Below are 17,932 nucleotides of genomic sequence, written 5' to 3'. Positions count from 1 at the left end.
GTCACATTAAGAAGAATACAGCACTTGCCAGCTTGAGGTAGGTTTTTCAATAAGAACAGCACTTGCCAGCAGAGGTAGGTTTTTCAATAAGAACAGGAAAATAAATTTTGTGTTCTGAATAGGCTGAAGGTGTTCAAAATGTTCTGCTCTTTCTCTCCCCCTCCCCATTTATTTAGAAATTCACAGGGAATATTCAGATTCAAATAAAAAAAGTCTGTCCCCTTTTAGTGTTTGAACCTTTGACTGAGAATCTCATCAGTCACCAGTCATGATTTTTCAGGTACTCTTTTCCGACTGTAACACACTTCATTTGAACAAAGTTAAGCATGGAACTTTAGCCAGCATTCATTCAGCATTTTGTGCCCCATCAGTCAGCTTTTATAAGCATCCTTCAAAAGCCAAGTGGAAAGCCCAGCCTACATGAAGATTTCAGGCACTAATAGAGTAGGAGATGAATCCATGATGTTCCTATGTATGTAACATGATTTTGCTGGGCAATTTAACTGAATTATTAGGAATAACACTTCCTCGGTATTTATTTTGCTGACTCTAGGGTTTTATGCTATGCAGTTACATTGGTGGTTGAAAACTTAGTAAAGACAAAGCATGACTTACAGATGAATTAATAGTCATGCTATTAATAGTCATGCTATATACCGTACATATACATATAGTCTAAGGTATACTGCTGTATACTACTATACTATACTATACTGTATAAAGATGAAACACTGCAGAATTTCCATGATCTTTATTTGATTCTTTGTATGTGGCTGAGTAGTGTATATGATTAGATACAGTTGTAAATAACCAAGTGAGGATTGGTAAGCTACTTGATTACTTCATTAACACTTAATAATAAAAACCCGTACATCAAATAGATAGACTACCTGTTTTAAGACTTATATTTAACAATTTGCACTTATTAATTATATTATCAGTTGATTAACTGTTAGGTATAGTCTGACAGTTTTTTATGTATTTGCTTTTACAGCGTCAGTGTGTAGAATATGCCTTGAAGGCACGTCCTCTTCGTAGATATATTCCAAAAAATCCTTACCAGTACAAGTTCTGGTATGTGGTGAATTCTACTGGATTTGAATACATCATGTTTGTCCTCATCATGCTGAACACACTTTGCTTGGCTATGCAGGTACGAAAACCAGAAGCTCTTTTGACGTTGTTGGCATGGATTGAAGGGAAGGATATGGGTGATATAATGCCTTTAATTTATGGCAACCTGTATTTTTTTATGAAGTGAAATTTAAAAAAAAGCACCTCTGATCATAGTACTCTTCTGTGACATGTTCTAGTCTGTTCATCAGTTCTCTGTAGTAAAATTGTTTAAAACAGCTTGATGTTGATAAAGGTCTTCCTAACCTAATCAAGCTCTTTGAGCTTTATTTTGTACCTGCAGTGTAATTTAATTTATATTATATGTGTGTATTCCCAAGATTATCCATGTGCAAGAAAATCTGAAGAGAAAAGTCTAATTTTGTTAGCGAACGTTTCTCTCAACACCTTAGATTCTTTTATCTAGTATATTCTTTTATGCAGTGCCTTTAAGCATTACTTCACCTCTGTGTAGTTTCTGTATTTGTTCTGTGTTCATTTTGTGTATGTACTACTCCATATTTGGTTGGGTTGGACTTTTAAAGGTCCCTTCAAACCCAAACCATTCTATGATATTTCTATCATCTGTGTCTGTATCTTTTTCAGAAGTTTAAAAACTTAATATATGGAGCAACTCTAGTTTTGTGTGTTAATCCAAACCTCACACAAACATGTTTTCATATATTAGCTGTGTATCTATATATACCTGTGTGTATTTTTCTACATTATGCATGCAGTTCTTTGACACCTACTTCTCTTATCTGCTTTTCTGAGCTGTCTTTTTCTTTTCCCTAGTACTTCAGATTTTGATAAGAAAAAGAATGGTTCGAATTCAGTTTACAACACCATTCTACTTTTTCAGTAAACTTGCATGCACTGTTTCCTCTTAAAAATATCACTCCTACACAATATATGTTATTCTGTGACTAACATACTGCAGGCTTTCTAAGCAGGTGTGACACAAGGTTATGTAATTTTAAAACCTAGCATATAAAACTTGGGAAATTGCTGTTGTTTAATACTTCTTTTTTGAGGGAACAGTTTTCTTTTCAAAACCATCTCTCTGGAGATTCTCTTAGGATGTAGAGGAATGACAGTTTTGTTCCACTTAGTGCCTAAACAGAATAGATTTAAACAACTCCATTCTTGACCAGAGGTATTCAACTAGTCTTGTATGTATATAGGTGTGCATTATAAATACTACTAGAAAATACTTTCCTGTGCTGCATTTTTGCCAACTTTGTCTTGGGCTGCCTTGCTTTCACTTAATATTTTAAAGCCTTTACTTTTAAAAGTATTGTATTTTTCATTCACAGCACTATGGACAGTCTAAGCTCTTTAATGATGCAATGGACATTATGAATATGGTTTTCACAGGAGTGTTCACTGTTGAAATGGTTTTGAAACTGATTGCATTCAAACCCAAGGTAAGTTTTAGATATGATTTAATTAGGTCATCACCACAGGAATTAAGTATAACGTAAGTTTCACACTAGCTATTATTCAAACAAAAAGAATCTATGTTTCCCACCTTTATATGTTAGTGAAATCATAACAGAAATGTTAATCTGATAATATGTGTATACGTAACTCCAGGAAATGAAATGCAAATATCAGAAAAAATATTACAAGGTGGTTGATGAGATCTGGAATATTTTGAGGTAATGAAAATGTCCCTTTGTAAATCAGATAAATCATTTCCTGTTACAAGCATTACCGCTTCTTCTATTCATGGTACTACATTCATAACTTTATACTAAGTTAATCTACATGTATGTTATGTTATATTTCCTATTCTAAAATGCAAAATTATTTCTTTACTTTATAAAATATAATCAAGTACTACAAACATACACATAAATAATTTGCATATTCAATAGCCTTTTTAGATTTTTATGTTTTCAGTTATACATACACAATATTTGGTAGAGGGCCCCACAGTGAGAGTTGATTCTGTGCCTTAAAGGGACACTGTCAAAATGAATAATGCAGACACATTTTCAAAAGTAGATTTGCAAGAGAAACTGATAACTATAATTTACTAATTGTAGAAAAAGATGAAAATCAGACTGTGACAGTTAATGCAGTCTTTTTATTCAGTTCTCATACTGCATTTATGATAGTGCAAAAGTTAATAACGAAAAACTAAACTAAATTTTGTTTTCAGTACAATGAAATCAATGTTTGTTCTGGGCTTATATCTATGTAAATAAGTAAAGTGTGGTCACGCGCTCTACATGGAATTTGAAAAAGCCAGTCACGCCATTTGAAGTTTACTGATCTCACCATCTAAGGCTGGTATTTTTCATTTTCCATTGCCCTTCTTTTAAAGTAGTCAGGATATCTTCATCTGTAATTGGCTGTGAACTGTGCCCTTTCTTGCTGTTAAGAAGCCAACTGGATGACTGTAGGCTGTGTGGGCAATCTTCCTTTAAACAAGCTAGCTCTGATATTACAGTAACATAGCCATGGCTGCCCAGAGCTCAGCATGGAGTAGATGTACTTTCCACCTTTTCAAAACTATTTATTCAGCTTGCATTTAGTTATGAGCTCAGCTGTGGAGCCTGAGCTACTTGTTTTAAAGCTAGCTGGTATTTGCCTGCAGAAGTAAACAAATTATACATCACTTGAGATCTGGTGTTGAGATGTCAAGTGTGGAGTTCTGGGTGAATGCTTACCCACTCTCCCGTAGTCTCGCTCTGCGCTGTCCAGTCCATTGTACATTTCTAATGAATTTATTTGTATTTTTGTGTCACCTATCTTATTTAAATGCTAAGGATTTCACATTAAAAATAACACAATATGAGGCCCCAGAGGAGATAGCTCAGATATGTGGACCGCGGTGTCATGAGTATGCTGATTGTGTTTCCTGATTTGTATTTCCTGTTCTATATCTGTGTTTCACACTGAAGTTTCAGAAGACTTTGATGCATTTTATCATCTGCTCTTTGAAAGAAGATTGTGAATCCTTGTATGGTTCTCCATGCACTTGTGACTGTAGTCAGAAATAGCAGCAAATGCAAAATATAGTGGTCTGATCATGAGTGTATAAATCACAGTGCTCCATTTGTATTATGGACTTTCTACTCATTACCAAATGCAATGTCTTAATACTGGTCTCTAAGACTTTGTACAATTTGGGTTTTAACTCTATTGCAACATGCTTTCTATCTGATTGGATGCTTTTACTGTGAGAGATCCCTGGATCTGAACCCTGAGAGTTTGAAGGACAGACACTGTCAGTGAAAGGTCCTTATTTCCTGAATTTCATTCCCTCATAGATGCAGAACACCTTAAACTTGTTAATTAGCAGGACAAGGTTAAAAGGCCATGATATTAATCAGACTTTTGGCAGAGATTAATTAGCAGGAAGGGAAGGGAGTTCAATATCTCTAAGGTTGTTCCTGTTTTTCTTTGAAGACTGTAACTTTTTAAATTGTCAGATACACCTATTGGCAACATATATTACGTAGTTCATTAATAATTGCAAATCAGCTAGTGGTCTTAAGCAGTCCGTGAATGTCTTTTAGTAATCTAAATTTTAAACTAGATACATGCTTAAAACCACAATGAATTGCTTTAGCTCATATTAAGATTTAATAATAGTAGGAACAATCTGAAACCCAACTTAATGTTTTGCTTTAGGGTCCGTGAGGAAAGACTGATTCATTTCCTCTATGTTTGCGTCACTGGTGGGTTTCTTAGTCTAGTCTGGCAGAATGGACAGTTTTATTTATTAATTTTGTGCATTTAAAAAATTATTTCAAAGATGCTCAAAGCGTCAAATAAAACTCCATTACTCACTCTGTAAAAATAAGAATAGATAAAAACATGTTAGTTTTTATCTCATCTGCTTGACAGTGTCCCCTTAATACGTTGACAAAAGTCCTGTGAAAACGGTGATCTTTTGGTTTCGCTGGTCACGCAAACTTAAGGCAACTATAAATTATCAATACTTTTACTGTGATATGTGTTGTTTAAAACTAAGGTACTTGCAGACTGCCTTCCAGCTCTGAAATATATAAAACTTGGATAAATGATAGATATTTAAGGTGATGCTGAGTATCTGGCACACTTCTTGACTGGGAGATTGGAACACACAGTATTTTGCAGAATGAGGCCCTAAACTTTTCAACAGGGTACTAAATGGACTAAAATATTTATGTGGTAGACCTATAGAAACATATTTTGGTGTTAATTCTCTATGCCTACATATTCCCCAGGATCTGTGATTTTATCCTTCAGCATTTCTTATTGAGCAAATTTTTCATAATGTAAGTTAAAAGAGCAGGCATTTTTTCTTCACATTGTTCTTCACATTTGCTAAAATCTGTTACTTAGCGTGCTTTAGTACAGTACAAAAAAAATACAGCAGTGGAATCTAAAATAATACATCAACACATGCCGTATGTACAGCTTCATGATAGCTAGCTATTACTTAAACTTGTAATGATTTTCCATGTCGTTTTACATCAGATTTTTGTAAGAAAAAAGGAAAGATGGCTAGTAAGTGAATTGATCTTGGGTCATTGCAGTGGTGAAAACAACTTATTTGCATGATGTTTATTTGCTGTGACTTGTCCATTCCTCCCTTTTCCAAAACCATCTTTATTTTCTCTTAGTTTTTTTGTTTATTTGTATGCTTTTGCTTTACATATTACTTTGAACAATATTTGTCTATACTGATGGAAAAGGTTTCATAAAATAAATAAATGTGTAAAGTATTTTAGTTGTATTGAATCAAAATGTGGATTTGTTATTTCAGTGCCTTATATTGTAGCATGTCTAGTAAAGTCACTTTTTCTATAGCTGAAATTAACCTTTATTTGGAGGACCTTTTTTGGTTCCCATTGTTGTAGAGGAAGATGGATAGCACTCCTCGGGATTGTGCTGATTATCTGTTTGCCAATAGTCTCTTATTTTATGTATATATAAAAATATCGCTATTTTAAAATCAAGAAAGATACTTCTTTTAAATAAGAGAAATAAGGAATATGAATGATCAGGAAGAATATTATGACAGTAGCTCCCCTTCTTTAGTTGGCAGCTGCTAATCTCTTTAGGATTATAAATTTCAGTGTCATTGAGGTGGTTCAGTAGAAACTTTGGGAATGGCTTGTTCTTGTGAAGCGGGATGAGTAAGGAAGGAGTAATAGGGAATTGTGCAGGAGCTCTCAGAAGTGGGTGCGTTTGTTCAGGAGGCCAAATCCATGAACATTGGCTTTTGCCCCGAGACTGGGATTGATGATTAATCCCAGAGAACCAAAGCATGTGGCACAAAGTGCTGTAGTGATAATCATACTCTGATTTATTTTCCCCTTAGAGCCCCTTCCTTGAATGAGGGAATGATTATAGTAATTTGTGTTTTAAAAGAGAGTAGCATTAGAAACATAACGAGGCTTTCCTGACTCTCCTCAGTGCTTACTCTCCTAGAATATGCTGTGGAGCTGTCTTCTTCTGTAGCAGCTCTCTCGTAGTCTCCAAGAGCAAATTTCCACATGAAATTAGCTTTTTTTCAAATAGTAATTCTAACAGTTTAAAATCTTGAGAAAAATATTGTCCAATTCTAAAAAATTTTGTAGCTGATTTTGCTTTTCTGTGCTAACAACAGATGTAACGACTTAAACTACTCGGCTAAAACATTCTTATAGTAAACAGTGTAATAATAAGTGTAACTAGACATTAGATTAGCACACTTGTAATTTTAAACTTTTTGCTAAATTTATTTTTTAGAGCTTCAGTAGTGGCTGACAAGTTAGGGGTTTTTTTAATTAATTACCAGGAAAGCAGAATGTACACGTACAAAATGTACATTTCAGCCTTTGTCATGTAATGCACATTCCTTAGTCATGGCTGGCTGATAAATTAATGTATCTGAATGAGAAAAAGGGCAAGTTCAGTAATTTTTGCAATTCTGAATTTCTGTAATAACTAGGCAAAATCCACATATTGCAGAAAACCTACATATCTTGTCTCTGTAGAGTTGCCTTCAACAGAGTAATACATCTTGATTTGTTCCCAGTGACAAATTGATTCTGGAACCTACCTCAGGGTTTCTTCTGAAATATCTTTTTGCTCAAACAGGCGGTTTTGATGCCAATAGACAGCTAATTGCATGATAGCACTTTATAACCATTTGCAGCAGCGTGCCAGTAACATACACGTAGGGAATATATTTAAAGCCATAAAATGTCAGACTAAGCAATTCATTAAAATGAATTTTCAGGCATTGGACTGGCTGCATTAAAAACATTAAGAAATTGTTTAAGTTGCTATGGTTCCTAGCACTCACTTCAGTGGTCAGAATCAGGCCCTGACTGCAAATGTAGTGGGAGTTCCTATATTAAACCTAGTTTATGAATAGCAGTTTAAGTCAGTTCTCTAATATTTATGCACAGTTGCACATTAGTAATTGTGCGTGATTAACTAGTGATGAGCTTTGACCCTTTGAATATTTTTACCAGTCACTTAGATAGGACTATCAGAAAGCCATTAACGTTAAGGAGGTTTCAATTGGCTTGGTCTTGTAGAAATATTATAACGGGCTTTTGTCATGCTTGTTAGGGTATATATGTTAGAATTTTTCAGCCTTGCTAGAAGTCCAAAACCAGTTTTGGATGATGGCTTGCTTGTCAACATTGTGCTTATACGATGGTGTATTATGCATGTGTGCTGCGTGTGTGTGTGCGCGTGTGTGTGTCTGTGTGTGTGTCTGTACATGTATATATATAAAGTATATATATACACACACGCACATATATGTTGCTTTTCCTTCAGTAGGCAATATTGTTTGTTTTGTTTTGTTTTCTCATTAGACCACAGGTTTTGTTTAACTAATTTCTGTTTATGCAAAACTAAACAGAAGTATGCAAATATTTGACATTTCATGTGTAATCACAAACGTTTGCACCCTGCCTGCTCTGTTCAGGGCTATTTTAGTGATGCCTGGAATACGTTTGACTCCCTCATCGTTATTGGCAGCATAGTAGACGTCGTTCTCAGTGAAGCTGATGTGAGTATACCCCAGCTTACTTTCCCCAGTCCCTACTTCTCTTTCTCTGTCTCCCCACTATTTCCATCATCTGGACAAGTCACAGATTTTGATCTGATGTTTCTAAAGTTTGAGTACAGACCAGTCATAGGTCAATTATGTTGATATGGGAAATAAATAGCCTTTTTTTTCTACCAATTTTTTTTAGCTATGAAAGGGAAAGATTAGATTGTATAGTGGTACATCAGGGAAGCCTAGAGTGTTTCTGTGTTATAACACTGTCCTTTTCTTCTCTTTTTCTGTTTGTGTTTTTCTCTTGCTCTCTTTCTGCTGAATGCTTGTCCTAACAGCACTATTTCACTGATGCATGGAACACTTTTGATGCCTTAATTGTTGTTGGTAGCGTCGTTGATATTGCTATAACAGAAGTTAATGTAAGTAGCAACTGTTCATGCACTAAAAAGTAATTGCTGTCATCAAGAAATACAGAAAATGTAAACTTTATCCCCCAAAATCCTTTTTTAGAAAAGTATGTTTTATCCTGGAATCAAAGACCAAAACATTGATATAGATGTTTGTACAAGCTGTTATTATAAATCTATATACCCGTATAGTTGCACATGCACACAGTGTAGTGAGACAATGAGAATTTTATTTTTCTATATATGTACAGAAAATATTTAAGACATTTTATGTATAAAAAAAGGAATTAAGGCTCTGTTACTATTTTACTTGAAGCCCAGTGATTTTTGTAGATAGCTTGACCAAGATAATTCAAGATTCTGTAAGGTGTTTCAGTAGCTCAGTTTAACAAATAATGATTTTTTTTTCCTGTGGGAGGTTTGGTTTTGAGAGTGATGTTAGCATTCATATCTCATGAGGTAGCAGAAGAAGGGTACATAGAGAAAGTAAGGCTTTCCATGCTGTGGAAAATAGAACGTTTATTTTTTCCTATTCCTTTTGCTTTTCCCATCCTGCAGTAAATGTTTTGAAATTTGAATTACTCTTAAAGTACTTGGGAAACTCCATCTTTTCACTGAAATTTTGACTGATGGCCATTACACATATAGGTGTTTGGACAACAGAAAGATTCCTTTCCAAGAAAAAAATAGGGAAATACTGATTTTTGCCTGTTTTCTATCTGACTTGCTGGTTTTAGCAAGGAAAGCTGTATCACAAAAATGATAAATGAAGGATAACAAAATACATACCAGTTCTGTAGCATCTTGTAGATGTGCAAGTACTTCCCATACTTACATGTTTCTTTGTTTAACTAGTCAAAATAAAATTTCAGAGGAAAGTGCCTCTTCCCGCTAGTGCTTCTTGAGACCTCAAAAAGGGAGACTGAAGAAGGTGAGACTTGGATCCAACCCAGCCACTGAAACTGCTCAGGGAGTACACAGGCTCAGTAGGGGAGGTTAGCATATTCCACTCGCTGAAGATCTTACCTGTTTATCATCCTGAGAACTAAGTTACTCAGAAATACCCATGATGCAGGAGATCCTCAGCATTCACGTATTTTCCCTGTATCAAAGAACAGATTAATCGGAGAAAGCTGTAGATATAAACAGTTGCTTGTTATTCTTTAGCATGCATGTTTTTCTACAGTAGTCACAGTTTATGAGCTGGCTAATAATGTTCCTTTTCTTTTAAATTTGTTTTAGTAAGCTACTTGCTAGACATCTTTTTTTACCCCAGTGGATTTTATTACTTACCCAAATGGTTTCTTTTCAGTAGGGATATTTAATATGCATCATCTTTCAAAATACTTCTAAATTTGAATAAATACTCTTCAATGCTGAATATTTAAATTGCAATATCTCTATCATATTTTGGGGAAGCAAATCCATCCTGTGGCAATCGTTGCCATTTAATTGAAACAGTTTTTCAGAGAAAACACATTTTAAAACTTATTTTCCAAAGTGGTTCATGTCAGGAACCCAATTCTTAGGATCATATTCCTCCAATCAATAGCAGAAATGATAACCTTTACTCTGTTTAGACAGTACCTTGATTTTGGAACTGTGAATACCACAATAATTAAAGTTGCCCAGGAAAATGGAATAGAAATTGTATTTGAAAAAAACCTGTGATTTGTTCCAGGCATTCCAGGATGAGCTAAAAAAAAAAAAAGGAAAATGCGTAATTCTCAAGTAAGATCTGTCTAGCAGACAGTTTTTGGCTTTCAGTGCATTGTTCAGATCAGCAGACCATCTACTAGGAGCTTGGATTTGTCAGGCTGGTCTTGATTGAGGCCATGGTTTGATAAGGATTTCTCCATGAGCTTAAGCAGCCTTCGCCCACAGCCCTTCTTACCCCCATAGCTATGTGAGCTGTGCTTCCACAAGAGTTTGAGGACTTCACAGTTGGCTGGATGAGGCAAGTATTGGCAAAAGTGTGGGCCATGGTAGGGCAGAAATGAGTGGATAAGGCTGCTGCCAAAGGAAATACTTCTCACACTGTGCCCGTACAGGTCTCCCTTCAGAGCATATTAGCATTGGCACAGACAACATCAATTAGTGGCAGTAGCTGCTGTTGAGAAACAGTGATGTACATGGTTTTTAATTTTCTTTGATTCTAGTCTATTTGGTAAGCATAGAAATACCTATTATAAATGCATTTCAACCAAATATAGAAAACAAATGTATTCTTTTATCTTTTTTTTTTTAAGATGGCAGAATATCTTCAAGCATACAGAGTCTATTAGCCCTCATTAAAGACTGCAAATTTCTTTACAAAGCTGCAAATTCTACACTGCCATCTCAAAGAGTAAACACAATCCAAATAATTTTAAGGCTGATTCACCTTAAAATTCATTCCTGATTTTATGTTAAACTATGAGAATCTCACGACTGACTGCATTACTGGAAAGAACAATAGAGGAGTGATGTGATAACGTGGGAGCAGAAGGACCTTAGCCTGACCCTTAGATTTCAGACTGATTTTGCTCAGTTCTCAGCAGGCAATGGATCTTTCTGTCTGTGAACTGAAGGAACCTGAGCTGACAGGGAGGGTCAGTCAGCACAGAAGAGCATTGTCCAATTGAGACATTTCTCAAAGTATAATTACAGTTCATGGAGCAGATTTTTAAAAGCTGCCTCTAATTTTATGTTTGTTTGGTTTTGTTTGGGTTTTTTTTCCAGAAAAGTTTGGATTTAGACTTTCAGTTCAAGTATTTACAATTTACCCACTATTTCCATTCACAATAGTACTGGTGTAGATGAGCATAGTATCTGAGAAGCGTAAAAAGACCAATCATTTAGAATAGTTTTCCCTAATAACTGTAAAATGTACTTGATTGTGAAGAGGTTGAAAAATAGCTCAAATGTACTTCCGTGTCCATAGAAGATGTCCCTGTATTTAACCCTGTATTTAACACTGTATGGACAGTGTTAATTTGACAGCATTACTTGTAACTGATCACTGCTGAGCTTTCAGCTGTGAAGAACACTGTCATTTTAGTAATTCACACAGTTGTCTTGAAAATATTCTGGAGATCAAGTAGAGATCTTCAGGAAAAGTATGCACCACTGTCATTTCTTAGTTTTTCATGCTATACTCACTAGCGAAAAAAGGCTCATCTTTGATGTCTTCTAGTACTGCACAGCAGACTGTTTGTGTACTAAGCATTGTCTGTTTCTGGTCTTTTCCACTTGTTTGTGCTTTGTTTGTGCAAGTCATTAATGTATTACAGTTGCAATATATTTCTGGGCTTGATTTCCCATTTTCAACATGAAACAGTGAATACTGCAGACTGTCCAGGGAAATTTCTTAAATTTTTATTACTTTTATTCTTTTGATTCTACTGAATTATTCCTACTTTATTAGTTTCGTGTAAATTTCTATAATCCAAATTCAGTATTTTAGAATCTTTTTCTTAATATTTTTTCGGCATTCTGAATTGTGCCATTCCAACCTGTACTTCTTATCTAACACTGACAGTGATCCTGGGAAATCTACAGCTCTGCTAAGTTGCTAACAAGACTGTTTTCAATGGGATTTCAAGCACGATTGAAATGGCACCTGTGAAAATTCCCACTATAGAAACTTCTTAAACTGAGGAAGCTCAGCCTTGTTTGAGGGGTGATCTGAAACAGTGTAAATTGCTAGCATTGATGTAAAATCAGGTCTTGTTGCAGTTGTAACTGCACGAGTACAGCCATCTTAATTGATCAATGTAAAAGACAACTTGAAAGAATGTGAATACCTAAAATAATGTACTGAAGATGAACTAAACATTCTTATACATTTGCATATATAATTGCCTCATGCTGGAAACAACTCAGCATCATTCTGATAGTCTAGCTGTGTACATTTAGAATAATTCCAAAGGCCAGAAAGTTCTTCTAGTATATAACATGTTTGTATCTGACCCATTTTTTTCAAGAGAGTGGGTTGGACTTTCTAGTTACATATCACCTTGATTTCAGTATTAAATTCTGGAAATTGAATGTCATCTCTTTATTTTGTTGTTCCTTTTCTTATTTTTTTAATGTTTTGTAATAATGTATATGGTGCCCTGAGGCTGATTCTTCTGATCCAGTAACCTCCCGTTCACATTAGTGTGTTTTGAATATTTTTGGTGCCCGTGGAAATCAGTGTTTAATGTGTTCAGCAATTTACAGGGCTGCTCAGCATCCTCAAGGACTGGGTCAGTGACCAACTCCGGAAATGAACCACCTCAGAGCAACATATATTTTGGCAATACACTATTTTCTATGATTGTTTTTTTAATTTACTCTGTCATTTAATATCCCTTCCTTTAACCAGTTCTTCCTTTATGAACCTAATTGGTTTTCATGTTCATTTTATTTTTAGAAATTTTTAGAGGCAAGTATATACAAATAAATATATATATGGTATAGCAATAAAAAAATTTAAAAACACTACTAAAACCTATATAATTACTTTTGGATTTTGTAACCTCTTGTTTTCAAAAAGTTTCACATGACATGCAAGATCTTGTGTGGTCATAAAAATGGTTCTTTTTCAATTAATAAAGCAGAGTAGTGATTGTGAGACACACAATGTGGTCAGTCCATTCTGGGAGATGGACATATATAACTTAAGAAAATGAGAGGTAAATAAATTGGAAATAAATTCTGAATAAATGAGTATGTTCTTAAATGGAAATAACAGACAAGTTTCAATCTGGCCTGACTGTATAGAAATTATCTTATTTGTCAGCTCAGAAACCATTTGGATGACCAGCACTGGATGACTTACAGGCATGATCTCACATTGTCACAGTAGTAGTTACAAAGGTTTTAATTCACATTTTTAATTTAAGTTTCTTTTACCATTCATGTGCTGCCAAAATGTCAAGAAAATAATGGAGAGTTCACTTTCCTCTTCTTTTGTACAAATATGGGACTAATTTTATGCTTGAAGTTAAGTAAAATTCAAGTTCTTTGCTGAAATAGGGCTTAAAGGACCAGCATTGATATCTTCCTCCTGAGCCCCTCAGGAAAACCTATTGCAGTGGTTTTGAATCACCACTGTAAACACATGAGGCTTATTCAGTGCTTAACACTACTGTGGCAACTAACAGTGGTTAGTAGCAATGCCATACATCAGAAAAGTCTCTCGCAAAACCAGAATTAGATATTCTGCCATTTGGCAAGAAGGAGCACCACCATTACCATTTCAGCACTATGCAGTGCCTAATGTTGACTTGAGAGCAGTGGGATGCTCTTTTCGTTTGCTAGACTGCTAGTGGAGCGTGTGCTGGGGGGCTGGTATAGCTGCCCACTCACCTAGTAACTGGTGGGACAGCTGATCTTGCTTGTGCGGAGGAGTGGATTAAAAACCTCGTATCTACCTCCTGTAAGAGATTCTGGATTCCAATTTTGAACAAACCACTGCAATTCAGTTTAAATCCCACTTTATGCATCAGTATCTCATGTTAGAACTCATGTTTTGTTGCCAATAATTGATATTTTTGAATACTGTTAATACTTTTGCAAATGTGTCTCTTTAGGCGTAAGGATAGGTCAGAAACATGCATTCTTATATGGCTTTGCTTTTGGTAGTATGAAGTCTTACTGCAATATGAAATCTATACTGTCTTGCAATATTTAATTTGGAAATAGAAGTAAATTTCTGAGCTGCTTTCATGAAGGTGTTAATACTAATAGTTTAATTACTGTATTGCACAACTGAATATTTATTAGTGATCATAATAATACCCTATGCCATCAACACGTTAGTTATGAACTTAGAGTTTTAAATACATCTTTTACAAGGGAAATGATACTTTTTTTTATCTACTCTGGGGTTCTTCACATTGAGTCAAAATTTTTACTAAATTATGTATATGGGCTTTTGGTTCATGTTGAACAGGGAATATAGAGAGCACTGATAAGACTATGAAAATTATTACTTGCTAGCACATCTGAATTCCAGTAATTATTCTCTGAACAAGTCATATATATATACACATACATGCACACAGACACACATACACTACACATTTCGGAAGATATTTTGGCAACCTGAATGCTTTCCTATATATGTTATTGTCATCGTATGTATTTGTCATTCAGATGTTTCCTTCTATATTTGTAATGATGATTACGTCATCATTATGTGTTCATTTGTTTTGGCATGCTCTCATACCCTTTGGCACAATCTGTAAAAAAGAAGCATTTGACCAACACCGTATACTAATATCCACTGGTTTTTACCATGTTTATTTTTTCTTAAACACAGAGCTACAGTTTGCTTCCAATGCATGATGCAATCTGTTTCACACTGTTCACGGTTTTGACATTGAAGCTTTTTTCAGTTAGGATGTTTATTTGGAACTTTTGTTGCAATATGAAGAGTGTAATGAGGAGTTACTGTTTAGGAAATGTGCTAAATTTTTCATAAGCAGCAATAAATACTTGACCGAAATTGGTAGCAGGTTGCAAACATTTTAATCAGTGAGTCAGAAATTTAGGTTGGTCGTTGACTAATCTTTTTTGAGGGTTGGGATTGTTTGGGGAAGAAAGCTGCTGTGTTGAACTTTGATTAAGGAAAAAAAAAATCTTATGTTACTGCCTATTTGAAGTATTTAAGAATTGGCTTATAATTATGTAGTTATGAAGTGCTTTGCTGAACTAGGCTCTCAGTGTAGCTGGCACGTGGCTGACAGAAAAGGTAGAGCAATTAAGCCAGTCTCTGTCCTCATTTCCCTCATTGCAGTGCATCTGTTAGCCCAGCAGTGAAAGCAGCAGCTGTTCATTTATTCTAGCTGTGCTGTTACCAGACTTCTAGCAGTGATCCCAGAAAGCACATCTGTCGTCTTAGGAATCACGTAGTCCCACGGGGGACAAAAAATCATAATAATGACCAGCCAGTCCCCAACGTTTGGGACACAAGTAGTATTGGAATGATTGGTGGAAGATGAGGGGAAAGAGGAGGTTGTAGGTAGATTGCCTGACCACAGGAAATATTTTTATTTGCATTCTTGTCAACAACTATCATCCAAAGAGACACTCTCTGCTCAACCTGCCCCCTTCTCAGTCTCAAGTCTATTCTAATACTTTCCCTACATACACATAATGTGCCACCCACTTATGTGTGTACGTGTCAAGTAATATTACTGAAGTTGCAAATAAGATTATATGTTTGGGTAGTGTACGTTTTTTCCTTATCTGTAGGAAGCAAATGTTCTCTGTTATTGTCAGTCTGTCTGTTCTTGTTACTGAAGATCGTGCTACCTTCATCTTAGTTTCCCATATCTTTGTATTACTTCATGCTGGATGGACACATATAAATGTTAACTAACTTTGTCTCTTAGATGAGCATTTCCTTTATAAAAAAGTATAAATAATGGTTTCTTTGTGGTATATCAGTATATTAGCTTCATTACAATTATTATGCATAATATAAACCAAGCTGCTGTATTATCAGAGAGAAATGCCAGAAAGAGTAAAAAATTAGATACACTCACTTTAAAATGTCCGTACCCAAAACACTTGGCCAATGATGGGCAGAAATCGGATATTTTCAGCTCCAGTAGAAAAAAAATCCTTTGGTATCAGGAGTTCATTTTCGTTGTTTGTTTCTAGCATCAATCTCCACCCTGGTATTTTTGTACAATTTACTTTTTGTGAACAGGGTGCTTTCCTTTTTTGTTCCTGGCCTGCTCTTTCCAGTGTCCATAATTTATGGTATCTTGCATATGACATCCTAATACTTCCCAACAGCAGCAGATCAGCCATCACAAACAGGCAATTAGGGACTCTTTAGTACAAAGCAGCTGAGAAAGAGTGATTTATGAGAGGAGTGTGCGTTACACAGTCCTGGGCATACACAAATGTGCATATACAAATACATTCCGTGCCCTTCAGACAAAAAAAAAAGTCGAGGGATTTTGCACTCATCGTTCCTGAGCAGGAACTGTTCTACTGCAGTAGAACTGTTCACATAGTTTTGGTAATCTGATCTCTGGCTGCATTTTCAAGAGTGAGAATTAAGTAATCATTAAGGTAGTTATATGTAGAAAAAGGGGGTTTTTACTGACTTTTCCTTTTGTTAGGGTTTTTTCGTAACCAAATCATAATGCATACTCATTATTTTTTCTTTTGGAAGGTAATTAAATAAAAATGTGTAGGACTAAAGTATCCTTGTTCTGTTCTTATCTATCCCATTACATATTGCTATCCTAATACTGTTCCTGGCTTATTTGGGGCCCAGTCCTTCTCTTATAAAAGTTGATGGGAAAAACTCCCAAATGCAAAAGCCAGCTTTTTACTTCTTTTTTTTTTTTTTAGTGTCAATTTGTGATGATACTGTAATTTAATCTCTTCTGTATCTGTCAAATACTTCATTTTATTTTTGATGATACAAAATATTGAATAATAATTAAGTAGTTCGCTTACTGATTAAGACAGTATCAAGCTCAGCATGAGTCAGTCACCAGAGATTAATACGAAATTTCAGGCTTCATCTGCAATTTCTTTAAAAGTTTCAGCTAAAAAGGCATTTTTTTTTCTGCACCAAAAAGTCAGTAGCAATGTGGGTCTGTGTACACTGGTACAGGTTTGTCATTGATGTAGGCAGACAGCTTTGCAAGATTGTTTCCATGTTTTGTGATATTTTGGCATTTATGATGTTTGTGATTATGAATTTCTCCTTAATCTATATTTTGGTGGTTTTACTTTAAATTTTTGAAATACACAGGGAATTTCTAATGCAGCGACTGTCTGTCATTGGCAGCATATTTTTTTTGTATTTTATGTAGGTGCTTACAAAGCTTAGATGTTACAGCTGATTTTACAAATACTGTGCTTACTGAAGTCTAATGAGGAGATCTGCTTTTTGGTTAATATTAATGCATCAATTTAGTAATAATCCCTTAAACAGTTTTAAAACTCTTTGTTTCAGAAAGTAGTGATATCCTGGCAGGGCAGTAATGTATACATATGTAGATAGCATGTAGTTGAACAAACAGTTATTTTTACCTCATTTTCCCCTTGTGATACCTTTATATTATGTATGTTTTGCAAAAAAATAATAGACAAAACAATTAGTATTTTAATAAATACTGCTAATAATCTAACTTTAACAAAGGGCTACCTATTTTTGTTTTTTTTTACCGTAGTATGTTTGTATAATACACTGCCACTATTTTCAGCCGAATCAGCTCCTCTCTTTTCCTTTCCTTCTCCCCAAGTTTTATCTTAGGTAACAGCAATACTTGAGATTTTACTCAGTGAAGCATGGTATTGAGAGTGTGTCTGATGCATCCACAATATGTTGGAAGCAGCACTAAGGAGGCATCATGGTTATTGCCCCTGTATGTGACAATAATTGTTGAAAGGTGCCCCTTTAAAAGGA

The 17,932-nt window shown here is 35.1% G+C and overlaps 1 protein-coding gene across 1 annotated transcript in view; it reads left to right on the top strand.

The window, feature by feature from the left end:
* CACNA1D (calcium voltage-gated channel subunit alpha1 D) overlaps positions 1–17,932 on the top strand; it is a 205,188-nt gene that overhangs the window by 141,670 nt on the left and 45,586 nt on the right. The window contains exons 28-30 of the mRNA XM_075158487.1: positions 995–1,153; positions 2,430–2,540; positions 8,455–8,538. Of these exons, the coding sequence (XP_075014588.1) occupies positions 995–1,153; positions 2,430–2,540; positions 8,455–8,538 (354 nt within the window). The remainder of the gene's footprint in view (positions 1–994; positions 1,154–2,429; positions 2,541–8,454; positions 8,539–17,932) is intronic.

The sequence above is a fragment of the Calonectris borealis genome, chromosome 10 (assembly GCF_964195595.1).
Source record: "Calonectris borealis chromosome 10, bCalBor7.hap1.2, whole genome shotgun sequence".
Lineage (NCBI taxonomy): Eukaryota > Metazoa > Chordata > Aves > Procellariiformes > Procellariidae > Calonectris > Calonectris borealis.
Note: the sequence above shows the minus strand (reverse complement) of the source record. Positions and strands in the feature narration are given on the sequence as shown.